Source organism: Phalacrocorax aristotelis, chromosome 8, assembly GCF_949628215.1.
Source record: "Phalacrocorax aristotelis chromosome 8, bGulAri2.1, whole genome shotgun sequence".
Classification (NCBI taxonomy): Eukaryota; Metazoa; Chordata; class Aves; order Suliformes; family Phalacrocoracidae; genus Phalacrocorax; species Phalacrocorax aristotelis.
This window is the reverse complement of record NC_134283.1, coordinates 311,088-324,427: the sequence shown is the minus strand read 5'-3', so window position 1 is coordinate 324,427 and position 13,340 is coordinate 311,088. Positions and strand designations below refer to the sequence as shown.

At 41.3% G+C, this 13,340-nt stretch overlaps 1 protein-coding gene and 1 non-coding gene across 3 annotated transcripts in view; both read left to right on the top strand.

The window, feature by feature from the left end:
* AP1G1 (adaptor related protein complex 1 subunit gamma 1) overlaps window positions 1-13,340 on the top strand; it is a 57,038-nt gene that overhangs the window by 30,864 nt on the left and 12,834 nt on the right. For both annotated transcript variants that reach the window (XM_075101039.1, XM_075101041.1), the window contains 8 exons: window positions 639-715; window positions 4,788-4,883; window positions 5,384-5,464; window positions 5,713-5,811; window positions 6,269-6,324; window positions 7,531-7,644; window positions 11,275-11,415; window positions 12,060-12,114. In XM_075101039.1, the coding sequence (XP_074957140.1) occupies window positions 639-715; window positions 4,788-4,883; window positions 5,384-5,464; window positions 5,713-5,811; window positions 6,269-6,324; window positions 7,531-7,644; window positions 11,275-11,415; window positions 12,060-12,114 (719 nt within the window). The remainder of the gene's footprint in view (window positions 1-638; window positions 716-4,787; window positions 4,884-5,383; window positions 5,465-5,712; window positions 5,812-6,268; window positions 6,325-7,530; window positions 7,645-11,274; window positions 11,416-12,059; window positions 12,115-13,340) is intronic.
* On the top strand, window positions 9,039-9,125 carry LOC142061682 (small nucleolar RNA SNORD71). Its single transcript, XR_012662207.1, has one exon. It is a non-coding gene; the product is annotated as a small nucleolar RNA SNORD71 (small nucleolar RNA).

The following is a 13,340-nucleotide window of genomic DNA, read 5'->3' as shown; positions in this document are numbered from 1 at the left end:
TGTGGTTAAATAGTTTGTAACTGACATGCCTTTTCTAACTATTTTCAGGGACACTTTGATGGGGTTTCCTTAAGGCACGGCACACACAAGCTGGCTGCCAATGTGCAGACACTGTCGTGACCAAGCTGTCTGCTATAGTCTTTCTCTAAACTGAGTTCTGAGGCCTTCTGAGGAAGGCCCAAGTCAGGTCACATAAGATTGGCTAGGGTACCCAAATCAGAAGAGGAGCTCGGGAAGTGAGAGGAACCCAACACCTACAATGCAATTAATACATACTGCCATTCTGTAGAATCATGGAATGGTTTGGGTTGGAAGGGACCTTAAAGATCATCTAGTCCAACTGTGTCTGTTACCATCAACTGCATATTTAGTATGCAAGGTTCTGCAGGCAAAGTCCAATTTCTCTTTTCCTTTGGCCTTTAGTTGCTGCTTTAAGACATGAGCACATTGCTACCTGCTTTCCCTTGGGCACAGCTGCAAGTGCAAATATCTTTTGGAGTAGATATGCTGGATTCAGGAAGAATATTTTTTTTTAATGCTTTCCTGTTGTCTCCTTATGATATTTGTCATATGTCTAGAGCCAATGACATTATGTTAAATGTGGATACTTTTTTCTTTTTTTCCCCCCTCACCTTTAGGTGTTCTTCACACATCAGTTGTCCTCCTCACAGAGATGTGTGAGAGAAGCCCAGACATGCTTGCACACTTTAGAAAGGTAAGTGTGAACTGATAGTACTGTAGAGTTAATATTCATGGGTGGGTTTGTGGTAGATTGGGGAGGGGTTTTTTTGTTTTGATTTTTTAACTGATGCATCCTTTTAGTCTCCCTAGTAAAAGCATTGTGCACATCTTTTAATAAAATGCGTACAGCTCTTTGGCTGAATAATTTAGTGATATCGTCTGCTTGTTATCAAAATTTTTTAAAAAATCATTACATTTGGGAATTTTGTGTGTATCTAGCCCTAATCCCCTTCAAAAAGTAAGTTAAAAACGCCAGTCTCAAGACTGTGCAGTATGAAACTCATTCTAAAGTTAGATTTAAAGTGTCCTCTTTGTTCCCTTAGGTTTTTTCCACTTTGTATCTAATGGCATAGCGACATTGGAATGTATTAAACACAAATATAAAAAGGCAAAGATGGAAAACTGAGGCTTATACCAACGTGCCTTAACCACGGCACACCAATTTTATAAACTCAGGTCAAAAATACCAATGGAGGTTCTAGTTGTGTAGATACCTCATCTCTGATGCATGCTATATTACATCATTTTCCATTTTAGCTTAAGGGTTCAAGAGTCAGCTTCACTCTTCCTCGTCTGGTTAGGTGTGTTTGCTTCTGCTGCCCTCCCCCCAGCACAAATTCCTTATGCTGATTGCTGTATTTTCCTGTGCAGTATTATTGCCATATGAAAGATTACCAATAGAAGAGCATCTGAAAATTGCATTAAAGATGTCATTCTGACTTCTTGGTCAAAGAAGGAGAAATTGGACAAAGCTGGTAGAACAGAACTGGGTGTTTGCTCTTCTGAAAAGTCTTAAAGGTGCTTATTTATTTGCATGCCCAGTTTACTGTTCTTCCTTGGCTTGTCTATATTGATAGGGATTTCAAACAGTATGTCCTTTGATGCATCTTAGCATTTTGGCATGTATCTTCCCTTGCCCTGATTATACAAAGCAGGAGTGAAAGTGGGACTAGGGTCATCTTGAAGGTAGCCATCCCTGCTACTAATTGCTCAGCTAAGATGATAGTCATGGGAGAAGAGAGAAGAGCTGAGTCCACAGAATTTAGGTACTAGGTACATTCTTTTCTAGCTATCTCTTGTAGTTGTTTATGCTGTGAATGGTATAACATTGATCTGTCCCTAATGCCTGCTTCGTCTGTTTTGTCCCTTCTGTCTGTTTGGAATCCTGCTGTGTGTTAGAATGAAAAGGTAAGAGTTAATTCTTCTAGATGGTGCATGCTTGCATTGAATCTGTAGGTGTTTGTCTCTTGTGAGGTAGTGCCTCTTAATGCCACACTTGTGCTTGATGCCACATGCTTAGATCAATTGTACCTGTTTAATGCTTTTTGTGTGCTGGTCTTGTCTTGTCACTAAACCTCTATACCCATGGCAGCCCTGAATCTCAGTTGTGGCCGCCTCTAAACACGAGCCTGCTTTCCTCAAGGTCTCCCTCATTTGAGGAATGCTTTAGGGAGGTTTTTTGTGCCTATGAAAACTGTACCCCTGGGCTTTCTTATCACAAACTGGGCTTTGTGTTTTGTCTGAATCATGGGGTAACTTTGGGTGATTCCCAAAAGGGAGCGGGAGAGAAAGTTACTTAGCTGCCTGTAAGTGGGGCTTACTGTGCTGCAAAGAGCTATTTGCTGATATTTTTCATGGGTGTAATTTGACTACAGAAGATTAGGTTGGTGGCCCTCAACCAATCTCCATGGCTGTAACTTATCCCTTTGTCCTGTCATCAGTCCTGAAACACTTGCATGTTAGAAGGCAAAGAACATGTTAATCAGGTTTCCAGGAAGGCTTCAGCAGGTCACTCTGCTTGTCTGTTGCTTGAACTTGAGGGAAGATGTTGCAGCAGTTTCCTCTTTAGGGCAGATAATAGGAAATTAATGGTTCCTTTTGTTTATGTGTTTTATGAAATGCACATTTTTAGAGGAGTATATAATTCCTGAAGAGTGAAGGTAGGAATAAAAAGATGATGGAGAAACTCAGCTGGTTTTCCTCTTGCCCTGCACCACAAATGTACAGGACTTTAGTCCAGAAAACATTGCCTATGTATTATGTCCACATGCGGCTGCTGTTCTCTGTAAGTCACATGGTGCTTTTGGCACCTTCTGCTACGACCTGTCCTGAATCTGAAGCACCCTCGTGATTTCATGTTTTCAGAAGTGGCAACTTTACCAGATCAGAGATTGCTTATAGCAAAAATTTAGTGTGAATGTGATCCCTGACTCATCATAGGCATACATGAATGCAGGAATACATTTTTATAAACTAATTGTCATGCATGGAATTGAGAGAAAGAATTATGCTGTCCTGGTGCTAGCCCTGCTTCAGGAGTGCAGCCGCCGTAACACCTCTGCCTAGTTTGTGACCTCATCTCCAGCCAGTGTCTGGATTATTTTAATACCATCACTGAGAGGGATAAGAGAAACTTTCTATGGAAGGAATAAAGCTCGTAAAAATCTACATCTCTGCGTCATCCACCAGGAGTGGTTTCTCTCTTACAGTTCAATGAAAATTAGTCCAGTTTCTGTCTTTCAACCTTAAGATTTTTCATAGGGTGTGTTGGAAATGAGCTTCCATTTCATCCCTGAGACTATTTTGTTACTCATAGCTGCCATGAAGGTTTTTGGAGATTATCAGTAAGTTTGTTGTGGCTTGTCTGCTTTAATGGTTGGCTTACTTGCCACATTCTGCCCTGAACTGATTACTTGCTTGGTATGTGTAAGATACGATGGAGAAATTCTATTATGGATCCTCAGAGTCGCCCTGACAGATGAAGTGCATCACTAGAGATGCCTGAGATGGAAGGAGTTGAACCAAACTTTTGCAATAGGTAGCATTCCTTCAAAGCTGTGTACAAGTCTTGAAAAATGACTTATTTTTATGGGTAGATGTCTACTGGGAGACCAGTGCCATCAACATCTGAGGAATCTGAACTGCTTCTGAAAGTTTTTTAGCCCACACAGTTGGAAAGAAACTTTAAAATATTAACTGTGTAAGTTGATGTGATTTTTGTGCTCCTGAGTCTGGCATAGTAGCAGTGCTTCCATCGGCTTCTCTGCTATCATGCAGAACCCTTCTAACAGCAGTGAAACAAAGAGTTTGGTCAGTTTAGTGTTGCTGCTCTTGCCGAGAAGTTTGGAATGAAGAGGAGGAGAGCTCTGGAGCTATTTGCAGGGAAGAAGTAGTCTAACAATAGAGCCCTGGGGGAATGCTGGAAGGAAATCCATTCTCTGCCCTATTTGGAAACTGTTGGAGGGGAAGCAGATAACAAAGCTTTTCTTTGTAGAAGCTAAGTTGGATGGAGTGTCAAACTTGAAAGAATTCTTAGTAATTTAATCATAGCAATACAGTACTTGAAAAGATCACAATTCCTGGCTGTTCCTGATGCTTCCATGAAGAATTATGCTAAAAATTACTCAGGAGCAAATATAAAGCCCCCAGGAGAATTCCTGGAATTATACCATTTTAATAGTCCCAGCACATCCCCTTTTTGTGAAGAGAGGAATTTAAGTTGGTATTTCTTCTCACGTCTCGACTGCCAAGCTCTGGTAGATTTAGTACTTTAAAGATAAAATATGATGCTCAGGTCCCAACTTAACTGTTTCTAGTTGTACCCTAGCTAAATTGTAGATATTCTTATAAACATCAGCTCTAGATGTGCAGGGACCGGACTCCTTTCAGTGGAGCCCAACGACAGGACAAGGGGCAGTGGGCACAAGTTAGAACACAGCAAGTTCCACCTAAACATGAGAAAAAACTCCTTTGCTGTGTGGGTGCCAGAGCAGGGGCACAGGCTGCCCAGAGAGGCTGTGGAGTCCCTTCCCTGGAGACATTCACACCCCGCCTGGACGTGGTCCTGTGCCCCTGCTCTGGGTGAGCCTGCCCAAGTCGGGGGGTGGACAAGATGATCTCCAGAGGTCCCTTCCAACCCCTGCCATGCTGTGATTCTGTGACTTGCTTTCAAATAAAAGAGTCGTTCTTAGACCTGTACTTCAAAGCTGGGGGGCTCGGGGGTGGGGAAGAACAACACCCTAATGGGACAACTGTCTTCTTCACAGCTTGTTCCCCAATTAGTTCGTATTCTGAAGAACCTTATCATGTCTGGATATTCACCAGAGCATGATGTGTCTGGGATCAGTGACCCCTTTTTGCAGGTAAGAACTGATGCAAACAATGATTCATAGCTTGAGTTCTAGTACTGTGTTTTGAGACTTAGGTATGATGAGGTGGTTACCTCAGGGCAGCTGTGTTGACTTTAAGATTTTGTGTCTTTAGAGCTGATAGTGCAAATGCTCTTCGTCTACCTCAGTCAAAGACACCTGCTTTAGTTTAAATGGCAGTTGTAGTGCCATATCACATTATGTGAAGTTGAGACAAAAGGGGGAAGTAGCAACAGACATTGGTCTTGCAAGGCTGTGCCTAGTGGGTAGTGGGGGTGCTTTTAACAGTTCTGGCTAGTGGGAAGAAAACGAGCACAGCATAAGCCTGTTCTTATTGGTAAAGGTCTTAAGGATAAGCATTTTGCTTAGGAATGGAAATCAGCAGCTTATTCTGCTGCTTTGCCACTCCTCAGGAAGTGTGCTGGGCATTTCACAGCCCCTGTGTAAAACACTGCCATCCAATGATATTTTCTTTGCTTTATTTTGTCAAATAGGTACGAATCCTGCGCTTACTAAGAATTTTAGGGCGAAATGATGACGATTCTAGTGAAGCAATGAATGATATACTTGCACAGGTGAGATCTGCAAGGTTCATGAGCAACTTAAACTTTCTCTTTTGGTCTCTTAATTTGGATTCAACAGCACTGGTGAGGATACAGCTGGTTGTTATGCTGGGGTGAATTTTGCTGCAAGGGACACATCTTCATAGGTGTGATGTTTGTTTCCTAGGGATTGGTTAGTTATACTGCCTGTTCTGAAGAATAGCACAAAGGGAATCTGTTTCGGATGCATCGGAGATGCTTATTTTGTTTGTTTTCTCCAGGTTGCCACTAATACAGAAACAAGTAAAAATGTGGGAAATGCCATTCTCTATGAAACTGTGTTGACTATTATGGACATAAAATCTGAGAGTGGACTGAGAGTAAGTTGCCTTTGATATGTCCTTTTTTTTCTAGGCTTTTATTAGAGTAATTTATGTAGAGGACATGAAGCCAAGTTGTTTCACTGAAACATAGCTCTGCAATTGGCTCTAGATAAGACTGTAGCCTCTTCAGAAAGTGGTGTTTGTGGTTTGGTTTTTGGATATTTTGGTGGGGTGGGGGGGTGTGGCTTTGTTTTTTGGTGTTTTTTAATTATTATTTAAAAGGGGGGGGACGACAAAACTTCCTGCAGACTGTGTTCCCTTGAGTGCAGAAGAGAGCCTGTGCTGTGTTTGTCTTAGCTTTTCCTTTGCTTAGTCAGCTTCTAGAGTTCTTTGTTATGCTTTTGGCCAAGAACTGCAATGATAGCTTTGACATGTTGCCTTTAGAATCATCTTGAAACAATGAAGATGACCAGCATTCTTTCTGATCACTAACCTTCCCTAACTTTTTCTGCAGGTGTTAGCCATTAACATCCTAGGCCGTTTCTTATTAAACAACGACAAAAATATTAGGTAAGTTGTATGAAGTGTGTTTTAGCAACACCCAGTTTAAAATGTGTGAGAAGCAATTACACAAAGATTATGCTGAAGTAGAGCTTTCCAGGAGGCCATACTGGGAAGTACTGTTGTCAGGGTTAGTATGGCTCTCTTCTTTCTTGATGCATTCTTTTCTCTGTGAAAATCCTAACTGTGGCCCTGCCCATCTTAGTTGATGAGTCTGGGTATGATCATCTGAGTATGATCATTAGATCACATTACCATGTCATTTCTTAATCTAGTCAGATGTTTTTTCAATAACCAGTGAATCTTCTGTATTGTCCCAGCTGGTCTGGGGTGACGTTCAAATCAGAGTTGCTATTGGAGATCTGACAAATCAGGCGAAGACTGTTTTTTCTGATTGTGTGCTGTTGGCAACAAGGAAGTTGTGCTTTGGTCATTATGAATCTGAATATAGATTTGCTGCAACTGCTAGAATTAAGTCCCATCTCTAGGCATTTTGATTGCAAATCACGGGTATAGGTAGAGGACTCTAGCCTTGGGAACTGCAACTCATGCTAGCTTGAGTGTATGATCTGTGGAGGTCTAATCTTTTAATTGCCTTGTCTTTTCAAAATCTTTGTGAAGACTGGAAAACTGACGTGAGCCCAGGAATTGGGACAGGTGCTTGTCGGGCAGCAGGGTGTTGTTAGGCATCAATACCTATAAATATCTAAAGGGTGGGTGTCAGGATGATGGGACTAGGCTCTTTTCAGTAGTGCCCAATGACAGGACAAGGGCAATGGGCACAAGTTGGGACATGGGAAGTTCCACCTAAACATGAGAAAAATCATCTTCCCTGTGCGGGTGCCAGAGCAGTGGCACAGGCTGCCCAGAGAGGCTGTGGAGTCCCTTTCCTGGAGACATTCAAACCCCACCTGGACGCGGTCCTGTGCCCCCTGCTCTCTGGGTGTCCCTGCTCAAGCAGGGGGGTGGGACAAGGTAAGGTGATGTCCAGAGGGCCCTTCCAACCTCTGCCATTCTGTGATGTTACAGTTTGGTATGGTAACTCACCTTTGCAGATAGGCCAGGCAGTCCCCTGGAAGATTTCCATTTGTTAGTGAGTACAAGAAAACCCTGTTCTGTTGCAAAATAAGATGGAATTTTGGGGTGTGTGAGCATCTGTGGATAGAAATTAAATGCGGACTGTCAGCTATTTATTACTGTATGTCCCTATCCCAGATATGTAGCTTTGACATCATTGTTGAAAACTGTGCAGACAGACCATAATGCAGTACAACGGCATAGAAGCACGATTGTGGACTGCCTGAAGGATCTGGATGTCTCCATTAAAAGGTAATTGAAATATCAGTGAAATAGACTCTCAAGGTTGATAGCCTATGGAAAGTGAGCAGGGCATAGGGGAAAATGACAATGATCTTGTGGATCTATAAGTGAGACTAGTATTAATGCCTAGTATGGTTCATAATTCAAAGAAGGTAATGAAGATGTGCAGCCACCTTCTTTGAGAAGCTGCTTTTACATTTTATGCATATTGGATTGGAAAAAAAGATTTTTCCGTTTGCCTGAATTTTTCCAAAAGGGAGTCAATGGAGATTGGATTGTGTGCTCACAACAAGATGGAAAACCTTCATAAAGTATGATCCTAATCAAAGCTACTCTGACATGCTCTGTTGCTTTTCTTTCCTAGACAAACAGGCAGTGCCGTGCTGTCTTGAGGCAGTGTTAAGCCATTCAAATAACATTTGAGCTTAAATTTGGTTAGGCAGTGGTAGATTTCAGACTTGGTTGTTCAAAAAAATTTGCTTACAAACCATGTCCTGTCATTTATTCTCGGTGTTCATTTGTTGTTTAAATAGTGGAATGTTGCTACTTCTCTGGGCAATGGGGGAGCTTGCAACTTCTCACTGCAGTAAGACTTTTTTTCTAATACTCAGTCTAAACTTCTTCCCCTGTTTTTTCTCATCACTTCAGTTATGTTCCTTTTACTCATGATAATAACGTTCTTCTGTTTCTGTCAGACACTCATAGATACTCTTGAATAGTTTGATCTCACTTTGCCCCAACCTGTATGGAATGCTGCTCCTAAATTGAGTCTTTCAGCGTGTCAGTTGCTTGTTCTTTCTTTCCCAACCCTCTTCCTTACTGTTATTCGTTCTATGACTGGTGGTCTGAGCTCAGTGCAGCATACGATATGTCAGTGATGGGGGGGAGCAGTTGCATCGCTATTGCTTCTTGTGGAATCTGTCTGCTGCAGGCCAAAATTTCATTGAGCTCATGAATATACTTTCAGAATTGCTCAACCTCTTTTTTTTCCATGTTGTCAAACCGATTAGATAAGTCATAGATGCTCGTTCTGATAGGCATTCTTCAAATTTATGCCCATCTTTTAAATCGGATCTAGATTTTTAACAGCACTGCTCAGTCTAATGTGTACAGAACAGGAAAGAAATTGGATCTGTCTCACTTCTGAAACTTAGTTTTAACTGTTATGTAATAGGTATTATGTGATCTATTTTCCAGTTGCAATCTATCCCAAAACATACATTTGTATCTTATATGCCGAGTAAGTCAGGCTAACAGTGGCTCTGGCTCCGAACAGCAACAAGAGGCTGGGTTGTGGGATAGCAAAGCCCCATCTAGGTTTTGGACAGAAGGCAACAAAAGCATTTTATTGGTGCCTGCCGGGAAAACATAAGCATGCTACAAATGATAGAGCTTCATGTCTGAGTGCTGTTGGAGGATGAAGCCTTTGAGTGATCCATCAGCAGAGCATGATGTTGCCATGCTGACACTCGTGCTGCTGACAAGGCACTGTCTTCATTGAAGCAATATATTGACTGGATGTTAGAGTCCCAGGTAGCAAGTTTCAAGGGCTGGGACTTGAGGGACAGACACAGTACCTGATTTTGGTTATCTGAAGCATGGCCTGTTCTCATCTTTTAAACACTGTGGTGCATCTTTGGTCCATGTAGTACAAATCAGAATGGCTTTGCCATCGAATTCAAGTCTTCTGTCTGTCTGCTTAATATGATCAAACTATGTGATTATGAACTTTGACAGAAATGAGCTGTGTCATATGATTGAAGGTAAGCAATACATGTTGAGATAAAAGCCTGGTATTAAGATTGCAGAGTACCTCTGTGCACCTGCAGTATTGATATATCTGTTATAATGTGAATGAAAAGTTAAACATAAACACAGAAAACTTGTAATCCAGTAGGGTTAGGTGTAAGGAGTTGAACTAATTGGAGGGATGAAAACAATTCTAGTAATGATCTAGGTCTTCAGCCAGCCACAGGTCTAGATGATAAAAGGTAACAATTCAGTTTTGTATTTCCACCCTAATTCTGAACAAGTCTGTGTTTTCTAAGTCCCTGGGTATTAGTTGGGTAAAAAGCAAAATAACACATTACCATTCACAACTCTGTAGAAATCCTTCTTATTACAGTAACAACTACGGAGATGTTGAGGCACAGTGCTGTCTAGATGTTTTCAGATTCTTGAGAACAAATACTGTGTGCCCAGTACCATTGGATTGGGTAATGTGCCTGGTCTAAGTTGGTGATGTTTCATGAACATTGGGAAAATACTAAGCAATCAGAAAACCTGTGTCCATGTAGTGGTAGTTTGGCACACTTGACACTGGAGCAAGACAGAATCAGTGGGACTGCTTATGGGTTTGCTGCCAGTAAATATAGGAAAGGATGACAGCATAACTTGTGCATCTCAACATTATGATTTTAATGAAAATGTCTGGAGTTAAACACACATTGAAGTCTGATCTATTTGAAGAAAGTATATATTGCAAAATAAACTTTAGGCCTTTTGGCGTAATTTCGGACATAATCAGTTGCACAACAAGCGGTACAAAATCACTGTACACATGAAGTAGTTCAGCAACTATCCAGATAATTTCAAAAGATAACTGAAATGGGGGAGGAAGTTTTTGATGTGCTATGAGGATCTTTCTTGTCTTCTAGTAGGCTATCTCTGTGACAGGCAGAGAAATAAAGTTCCTGATGGTATGAAGAAGACGCAACTTAGAGGTTTGGGTTCTGAATTACACCAAATGCTCAACAACAGTCAGGGTTGTTCAGTGAGGCTGTTTTAATGCATTGTTTTAATACATTTTAACATAAGTAATTGCCAACGCTGTACAGAAATCAATCACATTTGAAGGTAGTCTTCATTCAAAAAATGTCAGAAGAATGGGAGAGCTGTGCTAGAATCAACTACAGAAGCTTTGAGTAGAAGGGCTAAGGGCTAGCATCAGACCTCCATGTATACAACAAGGAATATCAAAGAGCCAGTACACTCTAGTTGTGATGTCGGCTTGGGGTCGGGGGAGGAATGGGCTCTGAAAAGAGCACCGGAGTAATTTTGGGCTCTGGAAATCTTATGTAGTCTATCTGGCAGGATACAATAAAGCTTATCAGTTAATATTTTAAATCTCTCCTGTATTTGAATCTCTAATATATGGAGGTCAAAACAGGTCTCCCCTGGATCTCTGAAGCTGGAGAAAGCGTGTTGCAGCATGGATTACTTACTTATTGCAGTTGTGTGTCAGAAATGGCCGGCATGTGATCACAAATACTTGCACAGTCAGACCTTAATGCTGATGGACTCTGGTTGCTGAAAGATATTTCTAGCCTTTAGGACATCTGGACAGGTGTTTCTAGAACACCCCACACCCCTACTCCCCCTTAGTTTTTTGGGGGTGGGTATTTATTGTCTGCCCATGAACAGGAAAATACTGGCACATTTAATGTGGAAGGCTGTTGTCACAGGATTTATAGATATTGCTCTCTTCTTAATTAAAAGGTAAGTGCATTTGAGTAGCTGGGCTTGTTTAGTTTGCTTTTCTGGTTGGTTTGGGGTTTTTTGTTTTGGGGTTGTTTTTTGGTTTTTTTTTTTGGTTTACTAGGTGAAGATACTTTATCAGTTTTCTGTCTCTTGCCCTAGGCGTGCAATGGAACTGAGTTTTGCTCTTGTTAATGGGAACAATGTCCGTGGAATGATGAAGGAGTTGCTGTATTTCCTAGATTCCTGTGAACCAGAGTTCAAGGCAGACTGTGCATCTGGAATATTTCTTGCAGCTGAAAAGTATGGGGTTAATTTACTTGCTGTTAATTTTTTGTACATCCTCAGAATTATGAGCATTTTGTGTGTTGGTTTTCTTCCCCTCCTCACCCCACCAAGAGAGGATATATTGATCCCCTCTTCTCTACTCGTGTGTGGTTTGTCAGTCTTAACCTACTCCGAGGAACCGGACACACTAGTATGTCCCACATGGGTAGTCCTCATATCACTAAACCAGGCTAGTGTATTGATTTCTGCTGCATTTTGGAACAGGTATTGTGCTGACATCCTGGCTCTGCCCCACCTCCACACGCACAGATTCTCTCTGGTTAGTTGTACAAGTGAGATGATCTCGTTGTTGAGCCATTGTAATCAGCAGTCTGACTTTGGAATATTGTATATGCACAGCCACACCTTGCTATCTTATACAGACTTTTATATTCATTCAGCTTTCCAATGTCAGCATTAATACAAAAAAGTCGAAGAATGTGAAGCATGTGGCGTTTCGTTTTGTTGGGGGTGTTTTGTGTGTGTTTTGTTGGTGTGTCCCCCGCAGGAAACAGTGGGCTAGGAAGTAACTGAATGGGGAGGTTCTGATAATGGTGGGTTTCTTGGTGGTGTTGAAGGCTAGCAGTTCTTGCTTTAACTGGTTTTCTTAATTTTGTCAGATATGCTCCTTCCAAACGCTGGCACATAGACACAATTATGAGAGTCTTAACAACGGTAAGTGAGATTGCCTCTCTTGTCTGTGGCTACCTAAAAAATTTTTAATTCTGCAGGAAGTTATTCATCAAGTTGGAGATGGCTGTAAAGGCTGCCAGATAACAAATGCTACAATAGACAGAGGAAGTGTACTTATATGGTAGTGACCCAAGGCAAGCCAGTCAGAAATATGTAAACTTAGTAAATATGACCGAGTGGGTTTTCAGAAGAAATGTGTGATTTCAGAAACACACAAGAATACAGTGTGTAGCAGACTTTCTAATGCAGTAATCACAATAGTTTCTAAGTTAGGACAGCTCTTGTGCTGTCTGTGATCCCAATATACGGTGCTTTCAGGGGAGAGTGAGCACACCCTTAAGAGACTTGCAAAGAGAAAGGGGGTGAAACAATTTCTTGGAATTATTCCAAGCTGAGTTTATCAAAGCTTTTTTTAATGAATCTGTATCAAGAGCTTTCTTATTCCTCTTCTTTGAGTTTAATTATTACTCTTTACCTACATTAATTTCTTTATAAACATTGCAGCTGAGATGGAACTGGAGTAGTGTTTTGACAAACAAGAGGGAAGAGCTCATGATAACTTGGGTAGGCAGTGTGTTCCCTGAGGCAACGGAGTGAGAAGAGATTTATTTTACCTGTATGAGTGTTCAAATTTGGGAAGCTCATCACAAAGCGAGTCTGGCTTGTGTGCTATTTTGCCACCCTGAAACAGAGAGAAGTAGATTCCTCTGAACTGAGAATTGATTTCCATTAGAAGGCTGGCTTTGAGAATTGCTTTCAGATTAGTTCCTTCAATAAAGGAACTTCCTTCTCTTGGCTGCTAAACCATTTATAAAGCTGTATTCATGAGACTACCCACTGTAGACTCTTAAAGATAAACATCCTTTTCAGTTTAGCAGACTTATCAGCACTAATACAGAAAGATGGCATCAGCCAGCTTTGGCTAGGTGGATTCTCACTTAGTTGACCTAATTTGGCTCGCTTAATTTCATTCTTTTTGCATGCTCTGCTCTCAGTGCCAGAGGAGTGCCTAAACAGAACAGGTTTTGAACAGTATACAATTTCCCTTCATTGCTAAGGCTGTGTGATTGTGTATTGCCCCACATACTTTCATGTACTTAGAGTGGGCTTTTCCCTCTGAGCTCTGTGTTCCTATCCTCTAACCAAAGAGTGATATTCAGACAAGTTCCTGGGTCCTCTGCTTATTCATCAGAGTTTGGCTTTGAGCA